The sequence below is a fragment of the Oncorhynchus gorbuscha genome, linkage group LG13 (assembly GCF_021184085.1).
Source record: "Oncorhynchus gorbuscha isolate QuinsamMale2020 ecotype Even-year linkage group LG13, OgorEven_v1.0, whole genome shotgun sequence".
Lineage (NCBI taxonomy): Eukaryota > Metazoa > Chordata > Actinopteri > Salmoniformes > Salmonidae > Oncorhynchus > Oncorhynchus gorbuscha.
In genome coordinates, this window is record NC_060185.1 from 38,612,853 (window position 1) to 38,631,888 (window position 19,036).

General features: G+C 46.2%; 1 protein-coding gene and 1 pseudogene across 1 annotated transcript; one reads left to right on the plus strand and one right to left on the minus strand.

The window, feature by feature from the left end:
• Positions 1–3,251: 3,251 nt before the first annotated feature.
• On the minus strand, positions 3,252–8,406 carry LOC123992306 (annotated as a pseudogene).
• A 4,998-nt stretch (positions 8,407–13,404) lies between these two features.
• On the plus strand, positions 13,405–18,744 carry LOC123993952 (rab5 GDP/GTP exchange factor-like). The gene is made up of 9 exons (XM_046296432.1): positions 13,405–13,725; positions 14,472–14,671; positions 15,030–15,205; positions 16,255–16,424; positions 16,703–16,784; positions 16,974–17,106; positions 17,210–17,301; positions 17,439–17,695; positions 17,842–18,744. Exons 2-9 carry the CDS (start codon positions 14,493–14,495, stop codon positions 18,229–18,231), a joined length of 1,479 nt encoding a protein of 492 aa, XP_046152388.1. The 5' UTR covers positions 13,405–13,725; positions 14,472–14,492; the 3' UTR covers positions 18,232–18,744.
• Positions 18,745–19,036: the final 292 nt, after the last annotated feature.

Genomic DNA, 19,036 nt, shown 5'->3' on the forward strand with positions numbered 1-19,036 from the left:
TCCTGATTTTTTCACCGTCACTCGAGATTCATGTTCAGCACGTTCGACGTGTTCTACAGCGCCTTTTAGAGAATTGTCTCTACGTGAAGGCTGAGAAGTGCTCTTTTCATGTCTCCTCCGTTACTTTTCTCGGTTCCGTTATTTCCGCTGAAGGCATTCAGATGGATTCCGCTAAGGTCCAAGCTGTCAGTGATTGGCCCGTTCCAAGGTCACGTGTCGAGTTGCAGCGCTTTTTAGGTTTCGCTAATTTCTATCGGCGTTTCATTCGTAATTTCGGTCAAGTTGCTGCCCCTCTCACAGCTCTTACTTCTGTCAAGACGTGTTTTAAGTGGTCCGGTTCCGCCCAGGGAGCTTTTGATCTTCTAAAAGAACGTTTTACGTCCGCTCCTATCCTCGTTACTCCTGACGTCACTAGACAATTAATTGTCGAGGTTGACGCTTCAGAGGTAGGCGTGGGAGCCATTCTATCCCAGCGCTTCCAGTCTGACGATAAGGTTCATCCTTGCGCTTATTTTTCTCATCGCCTGTCGCCATCTGAACGCAACTATGATGTGGGTAACCGCGAACTGCTCGCCATCCGCTTAGCCCTAGGCGAATGGCGACAGTGGTTGGAGGGGGCGATCGTTCCTTTTGTCGTTTGGACAGACCATAAGAACCTTGAGTACATCCGTTCTGCCAAACGACTTAATGCCCGTCAAGCTCGTTGGGCGTTGTTTTTCGCTCGTTTCGAGTTTGTGATTTCTTACCGTCCGGGTAGCAAGAACACCAAGCCTGATGCCTTATCCCGTCTGTTTAGTTCTTCTGTGGCTTCTACTGATCCCGAGGGGATTCTTCCTTATGGGCGTGTTGTCGGGTTGACAGTCTGGGGAATTGAAAGACAGGTTAAGCAAGCACTCACGCACACTGCGTCGCCGCGCTCTTGTCCTAGTAACCTCCTTTTCGTTCCTGTTTCCACTCGTCTGGCTGTTCTTCAGTGGGCTCACTCTGCCAAGTTAGCTGGTCATCCCGGTGTTCGAGGCACTCTTGCGTCTATTCGCCAGCGCTTTTGGTGGCCGACTCAGGAGCGTGACACGCGCCGTTTCGTGGCTGCTTGTTCGGACTGCGCGCAGACTAAGTCGGGTAACTCTCCTCCTGCCGGTCGTCTCAGACCGCTCCCCATTCCTTCTCGACCATGGTCTCACATCGCCCTAGACTTCATTACCGGTCTGCCTTTGTCTGCGGGGAAGACTGTGATTCTTACGGTTGTCGATAGGTTCTCTAAGGCGGCACATTTCATTCCCCTCGCTAAACTTCCTTCCGCTAAGGAGACGGCACAAATCATCATCGAGAATGTGTTCAGAATTCATGGCCTCCCGTTAGACGCCGTTTCAGACAGAGGCCCGCAATTCACGTCACAGTTTTGGAGGGAGTTCTGTCGTTTGATTGGTGCGTCCGTCAGTCTCTCTTCCGGGTTTCATCCCCAGTCTAACGGTCAAGCAGAGAGGGCCAATCAGACGATTGGTCGCATACTACGCAGCCTTTCTTTCAGAAACCCTGCGTCTTGGGCAGAACAGCTCCCCTGGGCAGAATACGCTCACAACTCGCTTCCTTCGTCTGCTACCGGGTTATCTCCGTTTCAGAGTAGTCTGGGTTACCAGCCTCCTCTGTTCTCTTCCCAGCTTGCCGAGTCCAGCGTTCCCTCCGCTCAAGCGTTTGTCCAACGTTGTGAGCGCACCTGGAGGAGGGTGAGGTCTGCACTTTGCCGTTACAGGGCACAGACTGTGAGAGCCGCCAATAAACGCAGGATTAAGAGTCCTAGGTATTGTTGCGGCCAGAGAGTGTGGCTTTCCACTCGCAACCTTCCTCTTACGACAGCTTCTCGTAAGTTGACTCCGCGGTTCATTGGTCCGTTCCGTGTCTCCCAGGTCGTCAATCCTGTCGCTGTGCGACTGCTTCTTCCGCGACATCTTCGTCGCGTCCATCCTGTCTTCCATGTCTCCTGTGTCAAGCCCTTTCTTCGCACCCCGTTCGTCTTCCCTCCCCCCCTCCCGTCCTTGTCGAGAGCGCACCTATTTACAAGGTACGTAGGATCATGGACATGCGTTCACGGGGACGGGGTCACCAATACTTAGTGGATTGGGAGGGTTACGGTCCTGAGGAGAGGAGTTGGGTTCCGTCTCGGGACGTGCTGGACCGTTCACTCATTGATGATTTCCTCCGTTGCCGCCAGGATTCCTCCTCGAGTGCGCCAGGAGGCGCTCGGTGAGTGGGGGGGTACTGTCATGTTTTGTCTTAGATTGTCTTGTCATTTTGGCTTTTCCCTCTGTTCATTTTCCCCCTGCTGGTCTTTTTAGGTTCGTTCCCCTTTTTCTCTCTCCCTTCCTCTCTCTCTTCTCTCTATCGTTCCGTTCCTGCTCCCAGCTGTTCCTATTCCCCTAATCAATCATTTAGTCTTCCCACACCTGTTCCCTATTCTTTTCCCTGATTAGAGTCCCTATTTCTCTCCTTGTTTTCCGTTCCTGCCCTGTCGGATCCTTGTCTATTGTTCACCGTGCTGTGTCAGTGTATCGCCCTGTCGTGTCGTGTTTCCCTCAGATGCTGCGTGGAGAGCAGGTGTCTGAGTCTGCTAGGTTCAAGTGCCTTCCCGAGGCAACCTGCAGTTCTTGATCGAGTCTCCAGTCTGTTCTCGACATTACGAGTGGAATTATGTCTTATGTTTGTAGAATTACTTTACTGGATTAAAGACTCTGTTTTCGCCAAGTCGCTTTTGGGTCCTCATTCACCTGCATGACAGGGTCGTCACCCTCCAGAGTGGGAGGGTCGCAACATCTCAAAACATCAGTCAGGAAGTTAAAGCCTGGTTGCAAATGAGACTTCCAAATGGAGAATGACCCCAAGCATACTTCCAAAGTTGTGGCAGAATGGCTTAAGGACAACAAAGTCAAGGTATTGGAGTGGCCATCACAAAGCTCTGACCCAAATCCCATAGAAAATTTGTGGGCAGAACTGAAAAGGAGTGTGTGAGCAAGGAGACCCACAAACTTGACTCAGATACACCAGCTCTGTCAGGACAAATGTGCCAAAAATCACCCAACTTATTGTGGGAAGCTTGTGGAAGGCTGCCCGAAAGTTAAACAATTTAAAGGCAATGCTACCAAATACTAATTGAGTGTATGTAAACTTCTGACCCACTGGGAATGTGATGAAAGAAATAAAAGCTGAATTAAATCCTTCTCTCTAATATTATTCTGACATTTCACATTTTAAAATAAAGTGGTGATCCTAACTGACCTAAAACAGGGAATTTTTACTGGGATTAAATGTCAGGAATTGTGAAAAACTGAGTTTAAATGTATTTGGCTAAGGTGTATGTAAACTTCCGACTTCAACTCTACATGTTTAACTTCCATCCTCTAAGGCCAGGAGCAAAACAATGTATGAATTAATGGTTGGATCAGAATCCCCGTTATGATCATTGACCAGTATGGATAATAATTTATTTATTTTATTTTTATTTCACCTTTATTTAACCAGGTAGGCAAGTTGAGAACAAGTTCACATTTACAATTGCGACCTGGCAATAATAATAAGTAAAACCAGAAGTCCAAATCCCTATCTCCATCCACGGCTAATTTAGGAAAGGGACCATTTTAGCTACCTAGCTAGCCACCGGTGGACAACAACACAACGAGATGCAACAATTCAAGTTGTTTGCGTCAATGACATATGCTTTCAATTCAATTTGATAGGAGTGATGCCAAATCTGATTGCTGATTGGCAGTTTTTTTATCAAGGGAAGCCAAATGCTTGCTGGCATCCCTTGCAATCCCTGCTGAGGGGGCAACAATGTCCTACTAGTTTGGACCGGACAGCATCAGATAGATGGCCTACATGTCACATCTTCTCCTGCTCCTTCCCTCCTGTGTATGACGTCACCAGAATACTAACAGAATACTAACCTCCGGTCCTGGGATTCGTCATTACGCGCACCTGTCAATCATTATGATTTACACCTGGACTTCATTACCTTCATAATTTCCTCCCCTTTATATGTCACTCTCTTATGTTTTCTCACCAGTTGGTATTGTCCTTGTGTACCGGCGTTTAGCCACAAGGATTTGTCTCGTTCCTGGTTTTGTTATTTTATTAAACGTAAAATAATTAATCGCAGTGAGACCCTGTGTTCCATCCTGGGTACCGTGTCTAGCTCTCTACCAGGACCCTCCCACTCCTCCTGCCCTGCAAGAAACTGAGCCCCCAGTTTGTGGGGCCGTTCAAGGTTCTCCGGAGTGTCAACGAAGTGACATACAGTCACTATCGTATCTCACCCTCTTTTCATGTATCCCTTTACAGGCCGGTGGTTCCTGGTCCCCTCGCTGATACTGTCCCCCACGGCACAGCTCCACCCCACCCCTGGACATTGAGGGGGGTCCGGCATACACTGTCAGATCCCTACTGAACTCCCGAAGTCATGGGGGCCGGCTCCAGTATCTGGTGGACTTGGAGGGGTATGGCCCAGAGGAGCGGTGTTGGGTTACGGTGGAGGACATTCTGGACCCCAACATCATCCGTGATTTCCACCTTTGCCACCCGGACCGACCCGCTCCTCATCCATGGGGTCGTCCCTTTGGACGGTGTCATCCTGCGGCTGGAGCCGGGCATCAGAGGGGAGGTACTGTCACATCTTCTCCTGCTCCTCCCCTCCGGTGTACGACGTCGCCAGAATACTAACCATCGGTCCTGGGATTCATCATTACGCACACCTGGCACTCATCATTACTCACACCTGTTAGTCATTATGATTCACACCTGGACTTTACCTTTATAATGTCTTCCCCCTTTATGTCACTCTCATGTTTTCTCACCAGTTACCAGCATTTCGCCACATGGATTTGTCTCGTTCCTGGTTTTGTTGTTTTATTAAATGTTTCACCTGCACCTGCTTCCCGACTCACAGCTCCGTTATTACACTACACATAGAGAGACAGAGGGGCGCTGTTTCGCTCGCTCAGATGCTTTCTCCGGTGAGATACATTCAGCCTCTTATGAATTGAAGGAAAATTCTGAAACACAGAGAAAGATAAACTATCAATCTTTTGATTTCTTGGTCAATCTTTCTTGAATACACACCACTCCTGGGAAGCCAGGCCCAGCCAATCAGAATGAGTTTTCCCCCACAAAAGGGCTTTATTACAGACTATAATTTTCAAAAACTAAACTATAACCTTCATTCCAGAGCCTGGGTGCTGAGCAGTTATGCCAAATTGGCCACTGGTAACCATACCAGCCTACTTAGTTTAATTCATACCAAGTAGCACACAGGAGTAGCAAGTCAACTTGAATAGACCTGCTAGTCATTGAAAAAACATTTTATGATGGACATAAGTCATAGGTTTAAACATCATCTATGGTATTAAAAAATCTACATCTCCTTCCCGAAATTATAGTAGCACCAATCCATAGGCAAGCTTGCTCACTGTCTAACAATAGTGGATAGGCAAAATTAACCTACTTTTCATTTGTAGCCAAAGGCATATCCCATCTACATGTTTTTGAGTGCTGTGAGATCTTTTATTTTGGCACACAGTGCTTTTGTCACCCAGACGTATTTTGCTTATCTTCCAAATGTTAAAACAGGAATGGCCAATCTTCCTCCTGGAAAGCTACTGGGTAACATGCCCTATATACTTTTGTTTCAGCCCTGCTCTAACACACCTGATTCTACTAATTAGCTGCTGATCTTGACTTTGATTAGCTGAATGAGGTGTGTTAGAGCAGGGCTGGAACAAAAGACTACCTAGCTCTAAAGGATAATATTTTAATTAGCTAATAATACAGAATTTGTTGATGATAAAGTAATGTGTTAAAAGGTTAATTATAAGTATAAATGAAAACATAATGGTGACACCAAACACTTTATTGTGATGTATGGTTTCATATAGAAAAACTGAAACAATGTTCCTCCCTTATTCCTCCATTGTGATTACAGTACAATTCATCAACCATCACACCTACTCAGAGGCCTGGGAAGAGGTAGAAGTGCTTTGTTAGAGTGGCTCGGTCTTTGGTTGGCATCTGTCTGCCTTTTCCCATGTGGAAATCTTCAAAGCGAACCATGACCTGTATGGAAGAAAATACCAACATGTTATTGTGGCTCAAAGTAAATCAAAGGTGATCAATTATTCCATACAGCGCAATGAGGAAAGAACATTGTCAACTGTTCTGTTTCCAGATACTTGCCTTCCTGAACAATTCTTCTATATGATCATCACAGGCATAGGTGTTGAATGTCTCCATGATGTGTTGGACAAAAAAGGTGCCCATCTTTGGATCTCTGTAGGACACCGTATCTGAAAGTGAACGGAATGTAATGAGGGTTTACTCACAGTGACTTACAAACAATATCATGCCTGAGAATGTGTTACTATGACACACTAACCTGGTGTGCAGGACAGGAGGGAGATGAAGTCCTTTTTGTTGTGTTCCCTCTTGATTGAGTCACTCTCTAACTCCAGGTCATGGCTGGGCCCAGCCACCGCGTCACTGACCCAAACAAACTCGTCATTGCCTGAAATAACACAGGCAAATCCTCTTTAATATGGAGGCATTCTACTCGAGTTAAAGTCATTACAAAAGGTTTACATACATTTTGGAAAAACAATTCTTTTTTTTCAATGAAAGGATCACCTCCCCTGCAGGCCTGAATGAGGATGACTTTGGGTTTGTTAACCAGTGCTTTGCAGTTATCTGTATTCAGGTGTGTGAAGATGTTGGTGATGGGGAAGACATCAGGTTTAGGGTCCCCTTCCTTGTAGTGGACACCCATGATGGCTCCCAGCTCCCCGTGAGACATCATCACCATGAAGACGCTGTCCGACAATAAGTGCTCCTCACGTTTAGAGAACGCTTTCACAGCCTCGTCCATCTCCTGCAAGAGCACACTGAGTCAGTCATAGTGGAGACAAACCATAGACTAAGGAAACATGTAGACATTCTTCTGGAGGCAGGGGAGATGTTTCCTCCCCCTGTGTACCTGTGCAGCCAGGTTTCTATGTTTCACTACATCATATCCCAGATCCCTGAGAAGCCTCTCTATGTTCTCCTCGTCCTTCACTGCACCTCGTCTCAGCATGCTCTTATCATCAAACTCCACGTTGTTTATGAGCAGGGCCAGGCGCTTCCGACCAGACTTATCCATTGGAGGGTAAATCTTATAGTGCAAAGCAATGACATGTGCAAAGGTTATTTAACAGAAATACAGCCTCGCAACAATTCAACTCAATCAAAATATGTGGGAAAATTGGTCCCAATTTACAAGTCGCCCTAAAACCACTCTGTAATAATGGTGTAGGTACACATTGTTACACAGTTATTGCAGTTTGTGAAATTACAAATTGAAACTTTGATAGTTTGTTTACACTGTAGGACTTTCACGCCAAGACTTGTTTTTTAAATGTATTGTAACTCAAATGACTGTGTTTCCTAAACTGTGCCACAGGTAACCCCAGGCGTTCATTAGCAAGCTCATTGGTCTAATAAGAGAACTATAAGCTCAGATGCTAATTATTTTGGGGCACTCAGAAAACCAATACATGTACACTGATCTATCCTTTGACAACCAAGTGGAGCTCAAACCTCGCAACCCTTCCTCTGAAGAATGCCCTCCTTAAAGTCACTGGTGCTGGGGATGAGGACAGAGGACACTTGGCGACAACTGACAACTGGGGCGTTGATGGTGCTGCAGGGAAAACGCAGCATGTTACATTTAATTTACAGTATCTGCAAAGTTTAAAAAAAACTCTTATCAGGTCTAAGAGATGTTTGGGATTGTGACAGACCTCACTGAATGGTGCATCAGTTTCACTCACTCATCTTGGCCGGCTGCCTGGGGTCCAGACCCAATTTGTCATAAAGTCCAGGATCTCTCTCCTGAACTCGGACAATCATCTTCTCACTGGCTTTCCTCCCTTTCTTCCGCACCATATCGATGAGGCATCGTGCCTGCTTTGTCTTAGTGCTGTTCTCCTCCGTCACCGATTCTGTGTCTTCATCGTTCAGCACCTGGTCTTCCAAAAGGTCGTCCAGGAGCTGCTTGATCACTGGCTTCGTCACACTGTCTATGAATGTAATGCGAGCCTTGGAGAGCCTTGTCTGGTGAAAGTAAATAGGAATTCATCAGAGCTACAATTGAATCATCGTTGGAGCGATGTCTAAGTCTTATGCATCTGCTTTGTAATTGTGCATACAATGTATTATACACGCCTATTCATCCTTTAAAGTGGCCATCTGCAGCTCGAACAATAACAAGGTTACACCCCGCCACTGATTTGGTAAACAGCTGAGGGATAGGGCTGGTGAAATGTAACCACTCTCAAACTCATGGACAAAGCTATGGATGCAAAGACTGACCATCCATGATATCAACATTATAGTTTTAACCATGTTTTGAGGCTATACAGTGTTTGTTAACAAATAACATTGTTAACACACAAATGAATAAACCAAGTTTATATTTTGATGGGTAGGACAATTGAACTAAACTCATGAGTCATCTATAAGTTCTATTCTTCAAGAATCAATGGGTATATCATAAATGTAATACAGACAGACACACATAGCCCTAAAGGACACCGAGGGCTAAGATACACACACACAAAGAGAGAAAGATAAACAAATTATCACACACGCACACACACACATTATTATCAAATTAACTGTTCCCGATAGAAAAAAGGGGCTAGACCGTGCGTCGTGCAGGTTGGTCTTGAGTTCGAGAGCTATAGCGAAAGTGAAAGTATGCATGCTGTAGAAATGCAAAACAATTTCCCCAAATTACAACACAAACATTGCAATATTCTTTATATTTATATTTGTCAGAGTAGTTCAAATAAATACCATGTTTGTTTAAACGTTTTTACATAAGCAAAACAGCCGATAATGTTTACATTATAATGATTTACCTGCCATTCCTTAGATGAAGTGGATAAAGCTATGCTCTTCTTTCTGCCAGCTATTTCGGATAGGATAAAGATATGCCTATACCTACCTGTTGTCTACCAAATACTTTTCGGCCTGGGCTACTGGAGTTTTAACGTCATAAACGTCATAAAAAGTCTTAGCAATTTCCCATATATTTTATACAGTAACCTGATTGGCAGGTTTTGTGCATAGATTTACATGATTTACATTTACGTGATATGCATTGAACAATATGTTGTATTTATCTGATTCACAAGATATACAATTAGGAAAAGTATATTTGTACTTAAAATGTACATAGCTAACTTATAACTGTCACATCATATATTGAATGGGCTTTCATTTAAATTTCATTCACTTGTAAATGTGTGTACTGTCTGTGCAAACTAAAATGATACATTGCAGCTAGTTAAATGCATAACTATGGAGCGATAAAGGGAGCTGCCCTCCCTACTTTAAAGCTATGCTCAAACGGTAAATGCTAAATGGCATCCAATTGGGATTACACTACAACCGAACCCGTTAATTCTGCCACTCCGGGCTCTTGGCCCACCCACCCTTAACGTCTCAAAATGGTCTCAAGAGAGCGCTGTTGGATAACGAGGAAGAAGGGTGACGCTACATAAACAAACTTGTCTGTCAGAGAAGTCCGGGGTCTAACTAGTTTCAAGTGGATATTCGACTGAAGTTCGCGCTTTCAAACCTCAATAGCTTTCAAACCATTTGAGCCACAGACTCCAAATTAGTGTCATGATGTTGGAAAAATTGCGCACAACATTGCACGATTGTTTTTCACGATTTAGTCATTAATTCACTTTGAAAAGCTAATAAACACGATGAAATGTGAGCAGCATTTTTGTATTCCTAGTTGAATTAGTTAGGGAGCGTAAACAAAGTACAAACTTTTACATTCAAATTTTTCTAAATGTAAAATTTCAATAGCTCCTGGGTCATGTGACCTACTGACAAAGAAGGTTCAGAATGTACACTCAGTGGGCCTACACATTGCACACCCTTTAGTTTGTCAATTTTCATCTCACTTAATTTTACATACATTTTTGACATGATCCAATTTCAATTGCTCCCTGGTCATGTGACCTCTGACTCCTGGCCTCTAGGCCTACACCCCCTGCCCGCCTGCCTGCCTCTCCCTGGAACTACAGACCTCCAGGCCTCCACACCTACTCTCCCTACCTTGTCAACACCCCCCTCCCCTGGCCTTAGAGTATAGCTTACTCCCTGGAATTACTAAAATGTCTATAGTCCTGCTGCCAGGGACCACGTGCACCCGAAACAGGCCCTGTGCTCCTGGTGACCCACCCGCTTTTTTCTGCTCACAGAAGTCCCCACTCCAAACTCTATGGCCTGAGTGCTACCCCAAGCCCCTGCTTGGACTTGGAGTGCCCCACGCTTTGATGGAGGCGTTCTTGTGCACCTAGTAACCTGAAACAAGCTCTGTGCACCTGGTGACCCGCCCACTTTTATCCGCTCAGTCCCCAACCTCCACAGCCTGAGTACTGCACCCAGCCAATGAGTCTGGCCGTCCCTGCTCGGACTCTGTGTGCCCCCCTCCTTAATTAAGGGAGGCCTCCTCGTGCATCTGGTGACCTTTTTACTTCCACAGTGAGACCCAACCTGACTCACAGTCCCAGCAGAGGACGGGCCCGGACGGATGGGCGATCACCACCTAGCCCCCCACCTATCCAGAGCCCAATGTCAATGTCGTATGCCTTCTACCCGCCTGCCTGGGCTCTCTTACACTCTGAGTCTGGCCCCTGGCCCTTCTGCATGCACCTGGTAACCCATAAGTAAAGAAGGAGGATGGTGGAGGAAGACGCCTTCCGTCCCCAACAAAAACTTTCAATAGATCGCAGTGAGTGAGCTGCTCTTCTACGTACGAAACCCTGACAGAGAATCAGGTTGTCAACGAGTGATTTAGCACCAGCTTCCCCGTAAAATGTGGCTGTGCATCAGGAGAGGGGAGGAAGCTCATCCAGCCGCACCCCAACCCTGTCACAAACGGCTCTACTCACCTGCCAAAAGAGGCAGGCTATCCCGAGCCAACCGAAGATCCGCGGTGCTACGGTATCCTTAAGTTTAGGGGGGATTCTGACTTAGAGGGGTTCAGTCATAATACCACAGATGGTAGCTTCGTATCATTGGCTCCTCATCCAATCAAATACATGAAATATCTGAACCTGCAGTTCCTCTCGTACTGAGCAGGATTACTATTGCAACAACACATCATCAATAGGGTAAAACTAACCGGTCTCACGATGGTCTAAACCCAGTTCCCTATTAGTGGGTGAACAATCCAAAGCTTGGTGAATTCTGCCTCACAATGATAGGAAGAGCCGACATCGAAGGATCAAAAAGCAACGTCGCTATGAGTGCTTGGCCACCACAAGCCAGTTATACCTGTGGTAACTTTTCTGACACCTCCTGCTTAAAAGCAAAAAATTCAGAAGGATCGTGAGGCCCCACTTTCACGATCTGTATTCATACTGAAAGATCAAGATCAAGATAAAGCAAGTTTTTGCCATTCTGCTCCACGGAAGTTTCTGTCCTCCCTTAGCTCGCCTTAGGACACCTGCATTACCGTTTGACAGGTGTACCGCCCCAGTCTAACTCCCCACCTGCCCCTTTCCCCGGAGCGGGTCACACCCAGCGCGAGCACCCGGGTGCTGGCCTCCCCGCCTCACCGGGAAAGTGAAAAAGTAGTGTTATTTCACTGCCGGCCAAGGTCTCCCTCTTATTCTACACCTCTCATGTCTCTTCACAGTGCAAAACTACAGTCAAGCTCAACAGGGTCTTCTTTACACGCTGATTCCGTCAAGCCTGTTCCCTTGGCTGTGGTTTCACTATCCATTGCAGTATTTAGCGGCACCATCGACCGGGTTTCGGAAGAAGCAACAGAAAATGATCATCCACTTTCAATCATTTGCTTTCCCAGTCAGCCCTCTGGGACAGAGCCATAGGAAGCCTCCTTTATCAGCGCTTCATCGATATTCCTCACTTTGACATGAGGGGGTCACAGTCACCCCACGGGTGATTTGAGCGTGACCGCGACAGGTGGGTACGCTCCTTTGAATTTCATCAAGTTGACATTCAGTGATCCGTGCCCAGTGGGAACCTAGGCTTCTTCCGTCCGCTTTATGGTTCTGCAGCAAATCAAATCAATTTACCCTCCAGACAAGCTGGAGATACTTCGTAGGGCATGAGCCAGATCCATGCAATGCCCTATCACTGCAGGACCAATGGATTTAGTCTCCACCTCAAGTCTAGTGGGCGTAGAGGAGACCTCCCAACTTACAATGTGTGAGGCTGGCGAGCGCCGTAGCTGGGGAGATCCGCGAGAAGGACCTGGCGCACATCCAGAGTTGCCACCACCAACCGCCAGACCCACTTCGCACCCCAGCCCGACAGACCCAGTCCTTTGAGCCAATCCTTATCCCGAAGTTACGGATATTTCTGCCAACCCTTACCTACATTGTTATAACATGCCAGAGGCTGTTCACCTTAGAGATCTGCTGCGGATATGGGTACAGCCCAGCGTGAGATTCACACCCTCTCCCCCCAGATTTTCAAGGGCCAGGGAGAGCTCACCGGACACCGCCAAAGTCGAAAACGCTTTCCAGGGCTTGGGCCCCTCTCTCAGGGCGAACCCATTCCAGGGCGCGCTGCCCTTCACAAAGACAAGAGAACTCTCCCCGGGGCTCCGGCCAGCTTCGTCGGGTTACCACACTGGATGCCTCACAGTGCCTGTCTCCGCCAGTCCGTGGACATTCTGAATGTAGTTTGAGGTCAGTAGGTCACATTACCAAGGAACTATTGAAATTATAAAGTTTAAAAAATGTTTGTAAAATCGTGGAGATAAAAATTGACAAACTAAAGGGTGTGCAATGTGTAGGCCCACTGAGTGGACATTCTGAAACCTTGTTTGAAGTATGTAGGTTACATGACCAAGGAGCTTTTGACATTTGAAAGTTTGAAAAAGTAATGGGAAAACGTGTGAGATGAAAATGGACAAACTAAAGGGTGTGCAATGTGTAGGCCCACTGAGTGGACATTCTGAAACCTTGCTTGAGGTCAGTAGGTCACATGACCAAGGAGCTATTAAAATTCTAAAGTTGACCAAATTAATGAAAATGGACAAACTAAAGGATGTGCAATATAGAAGGGTAGTCAGTGGACATTCTGAACCTTGTTTGAAGTCAGTAGGTCATATAACCAAAGAGCTATTGAAATTCAAAAATGTAAATAAATAATTGAAAATAGTGCAAGATGTACATCGACAAAAACAAGTGTGTGCAATGTGTGTCTATGCCATCGGGTTAGCTAGAACCAGTTTTGAAAGTTTTAGGAGTAATGGTTAAAGAGCTATTGACATTTGAAAATGTTGATTTGTCACTATGTTAACGGTCCCTAACCCCTGTTTGTGGAAGTAAGGAAAACTACAGGCGAATATCTGTCGAATATCCAACCTGAATCTGATTTGACCTCGGTTCAGAGGAATGGGTAGCAGATATTGCCAATGGCTGCATAAAAAACGAACTATCCACACTCAATAATCTTTCTTAAAAGCTAAGGAGTCGCAGAATGTTGTTAGCCAGCTAACGATATTGTTGCATTGCTTGTCAACTTTGTTGGGTCCTCGAGGAATTACTGTCACGCTAGCCAGCGCTTCAACTGCAAACGTTAGCTTCTAGTAGTGTGAGCCAAACCCTACTTAGTTCAATTTATCTCTGGTCAGGACCCAGTGGTCAGGTGGGTACATTGTAGAATACTAAATGAGGTTGTTGTTGTTTTTTAGCTAAGTTTAAAGGTTTACTGTTTACATTTAGTTACCAGAAGATGCCTAGCTAACGTTAGCTAATGTCATCAGCTAGTTAGAGCTGAACTGAGCTCAGTGCATTGCTTGCAGCTATTACACAGTAGTAGGTTAGTTATACAAAATATTTGGTATTAGCTAGCTAGCGTGTTAATACATCAGGATGGCTAGCTAGCTAACATTGTGATGTGGCTTCAAACAAATTCAAGTGTAGCTTCACTATTGGAACTTGTTACAGTTAGAAGGCCATAAACATTTTTACCATTGTTTGTGGTCATCCATTAAATTCCTCCTGTGTTGTTTTTCTTATCATGCATTACCAATATGAGTCAGTAGTCATATTCACCAGAAATGGGCAGATTGATGTGTCAGAATTCCACTTTGGGTGGTAAAGTTGTAAGCACTGCCGCAGTATGAAATCATATTTTGATATAGGCTGGAATTCACTGAGATTTCCTTCAGTGTTTGAATTGAAATGTGTCATTATGCTAGCTACCTCTAAACATAATTTTTTATCAAATACCTCAACCTGAATGTGGACCATAGTGTGTAGGCATTCAACTGTGTCAAGTCCTGATAAATAAGTAATAGCCATCAAGTTTGCTTTAGGCTACTTCTGACGGCTGATCATTCTACCATGCCATCATTCACAGTCTTGTATTTTTATTGTCATTCCCACCAGTATTCTTGCTAGCCGTGAGGGATGAGCCATGGGCCGGAACGTCGTGGGATCCATGTGGACCAGTCAGAGCTGTTGTGTACGAAGGGATGTGGTTTCTATGGCAATGTGGCCTGGCAGGGCCTCTGCTCCAAGTGCTGGCGGGAGGAGTACCAACAAACCAGACACAAACAGATCCAGGAGGACCATGCTCTGGCAGAGAGGTGTGTGTTGTCTGTTTGATCAAGCTTGCTATGCATCTTCCCCTAGCTGCTGCCCGGGTTGGCAGAGGTAGCACTCGATTTGAAATCGAGGAGCCCGGCGGCAAACACTGAATGCCCCACTAAAATTGAGGGGTGGAGTCGAAGATAAAACATTGATTAATAAACATTTCAACAGCCAATTTCACAGAGGCAAATGGAACAGTGTCATGTTGCTGTCTGTCATTAGTTTAAATGATTCTTGCCTTTTTAATCTCTGACATTCTTTCCTTATCTGTCGTGTTTTATTTAGGGACCACTGTCTGTATGTCTTCAGTATTGATCATGTAGTAGTAACACCAATGTCTGTTCTGTGTCCCAGGTTACAGATGGAGGAGGAGGCAGCATCCGCTAACAACCACCAGGGGGCAGCCCAGTCCCAGCCTGCCATCGCACCCTTCAGCAAATTTGAAGAGAGGAAAACTAAGGAGAAGTCACGGAAAGTCAACACAGTGACTAAGTTTTTCACTCCCTCAGCAAAGACACCACCCAAGAAAGGTAGGATCCATGTCTATGAGACAGGGTTTACAGTTTATAGTGTTTTCTCTACCATTACTGGAGGGATGAGCAGATCCAAACCACCACTGCATCCCTTCTCTGCATAATGTTGGAGCACAGTTCCGCTTTCCCCCCTCTTTCAGAACTCTGCCCCCCCCCCAGTCACTGTGAAGAAGGTCACATGGGGCATCCAGCTACAGTTCCCTAGATGTTCAACCTCTCCCTGACCCAGTCTGTAATACCTATATATTTCCTGCAGACCACCATAGTCTCTGTGCCCACGAACACGAAGTTTACCTGTCTAAATGACTATCGCCCCGTAGCACTCACATCTGTAGCCATGAAATGCTTTGAAAGGCTGGTTATGGCTCACATCAACACCATCATTCCAGACACCCTGGACACACTCCAATTTGTATACCGCCAAAACAGATCCACAGATGACACAATCTCTATTGCACTCCACACTGCCCTTTCCCACTGTGACAAAAGGAACACTTAGGTGAGAATGCTGTTCATTGACTACAGCTCAGCATTCAACACCGTAGTGCCCTTGAAGCTCATTACTAAGCTAAACACCTCCCTCTGCAACTGGATCCTGGACATCCTGACGGGCTGCCCCCAGGTGTTGAGGGTACAACAACACATCCGCCACACTGACCAGCAACACGGGTGCCCCCTTAGGGGACTGAAAAGATTTGTCATGGGCCCTCGGATCCTCAAAAAGTTCTATAGCTGCAGCATCGAGAGCATCTTGACTGGCTGCATCACTGCTTGGTATGGCAACTGCTTTCATGTGGAACCATGCATTTGAAGCGTAGCAAAAAGGGACTAGCTAAAATCAGATTGCAGAAGGATGTTTTGTGAAATCACAACGCCGCAAGCTGTGCTGGTAAAGAATGAGATGAATAAAGACCCACCCTTATTTTCTCCGCTTCCCATCAAAAGGCTGGCTGAAAGCCAGTCTTTTATATCTACCACCTAAGGAATATTGTACATACACACAGACATATCATTCCCTTCATTATCTGTGTCCTCCACCCTACTAGACTCTGTCCCTGGCGAGGCCCAGTCGATCCCAAGCCCCTCAGTGAGCCGCAAGCCCTTAGAGACGGACCGCACCACACGAGAGTTCATCGACTTCCTCAAGACACTGAAACCTGGCAGGGAGATCTTCGAACAGTGCCGGGCCTTCACAGAGAGCATGGCCTGCAAGAGGGTGAGTAGTACACCACAATACCATAAGGGGCTTCTGAATGTGGAGAGCCTGATGAGTCCCATGGGTGTGACCTCTATTCATTCACCCCTGTGGCTTGGGTTTTGACCATTTCACTTCCTCATCGTAGAACAGAAGGATGCCAAAAACAAACGCAAAAAAAAACATTTGGTTATTCACTCAATGCTCTGGAGTAACATCAGCATGAATTCGCCCTTAAACTTGAAATGAAGGACAATATACGACAATCCCTTCAATCTATTAGTGCTCTTGTTCCACAGGACCTGGGTGCTGATGAGCTGTCTGAGTGTGTTCAGGACTTCTACCAGAACCTGTCAGACCGCCTGCAAACACACTACAAAGGTACACCTCTCCTGTCCTCACCTCTAATACTCTAATATCAGATCATTAAGGATATCTTGAAACAGGGGCTTGATGATAAAGTTGCAGGTGAGAATGAACACACTCTGATCCTTTCTGAGAGCTATCTATAGGTAGGCCTTGAATGACTCACATTTGCTGTTTTCCCGCCTGTGTCCGTGTTGACCCCAGGGTCGTCGGAGCGCGTGGAGAGTGTGATGGACGAGGTAGAGAGGTACATAATGACACGTCTCTACGATGAGGTCTTTTGTCCTGAGACCACAGACGATGAGAAGAAAGACCTGGATGTTCAGAAGAGAATCAGGTAAAGACAATGACACTGATATGATACTGAGTATGAGCATTGAAGCTGCTGTATGCCTCCTTGTGCATCTGTTCACTAAAGTGTGTGTGTGTGTGGGTTGCAGGGCCTTGCATTGGGTCACCATTGAGATGCTGTGTGTCCCTGTGGATGAGGAGATTCCTGAGGTGTCTGATAATGTGGTCAAAGCCATCACAGGTCAGACTTTAGCCTGTATTCATTTGTTTTTCGTTTTTTTTTACAGTGAGACCCAAACACTGACTGAACATGCATGTAATGTATAATGTCATCATAGCACATGAACTACCACTCTGTTCCACCCTGACTTCCTGTAGACGTGATAGAGATGGACTCGAAGCGCGTGCCCAGGGACAAGCTGACCTGCATCACGCGCTGCAGTAAGCACATATTCAATGCCATCAATACCACCAAGAAGGAGGCAGCATCTGCTGATGACTTCCTGCCCACCCTCATCTACATCATCCTGAAGGCCAACCCTCCACGGCTGCAGTCCAACATTCAGTACATCACCCGCTTCTGTAACCCTAGCCGCCTCATGAGCGGAGAGGACGGATACTACTTTACCAACCTGGTGAGAGGGCTGTGTACGCAAAGCAAACAGACAGACAAGCTGTACCAAACAAAGTCAAATACACATACACTGTACACATATTAAGAATATAATTTGTGATTCCCCTAACCCCCCTCATTCTCTCCTCTCTCTCTGTCCCTCTGCAGTGCTGTGCGGTGGCCTTCATAGAGAAGCTGGATGGCCAGTCTCTGAACCTAAGCGCTGAGGTGTTTGAGCTCCACATGTCAGGCCAGGCGTCCCCCCAGCGGCCCCAGGCTACCCCCTCCCCTCCAGGCAGTGCTGCTTTCAGCGAGATGAACGAGCGTCTGGACCTGCTGACGGGGCTGGGCGTGAGGCAGGAACGCGTCGTGGAGGGAGCTCGCCGCCTGGAGGGTGACCTCATCGACTGGAGGGACGGGGTGGAGCACAAAGTGCAGGATGTGTTGGAGAGGTTCCCCCTGGAAATGCACCCCCCCGCCTCTTCTGCCATAGACGCTGACAACGTGGAGAACGACCTCCTGCCTCCTCCTCTCCAGCCGCAGTTGTTTGCCGGCTGACCCCCAACACCCCAGTACCCTGACCCTCTGGACTTGTTACTCTCTCTCTCTCCACCCTGGAAAGTGCCTCCTGTTCTAATGCACATATAGGTTCCCTGTAATGGGTCCAAGAAGTGTAACTCCAACCCTCCCCATTGTATGCATCCTTAAAATAGATGCTTGCAGTCGCCTGTACCCCAGTACTCTTAAATAGATCACTTTCTTGGTCGGTCTTCAGCACTGATTAGTAAGAGTACCAGATAGTTTGCAGGCATATTGCCTTCATCGATGGTCATGAAGGAAAGGAGATAAGGAACGGAAGCCTTTTAAGACTGTTGGGACACAGACCATTGATTTTATCCCCTGTATTACTCCTGACTGATTCCAAGTCTGAGTACAGAAGCCCTGGTGAGAGGCATCTGTCACGATCATGTCTATGTAACCACAACCAAATTTCCCCTGAATATGTCTATAAATATGTGTGTGTGTATATATACAGTGGGGCAAAAAAGCCAGCCACCAATTGTGCAAGTTCTCCTACTTAAAAAGATGAGAGAGGCCTGTAATTGTCATCATAGGTACACTTCAACTATGACAGACAAAATGAGAAGAAAAATAATCCAGAAAATCACATTGTACGATTTTTTATGAATTTATTTGCAAATTATGGTGGAAAATAAGTATTTGGTCACCTACAAACAAGCAAGATTTCTGGCTCTCACAGACCTGTAACTTCTTCTTTAAGAGGCTCCTCTGTCCTCCACTCATTACCTGTATTAATGGCACCTGTTTGAACTTGTTATCAGTATAAAAGAAACCTGTTCAC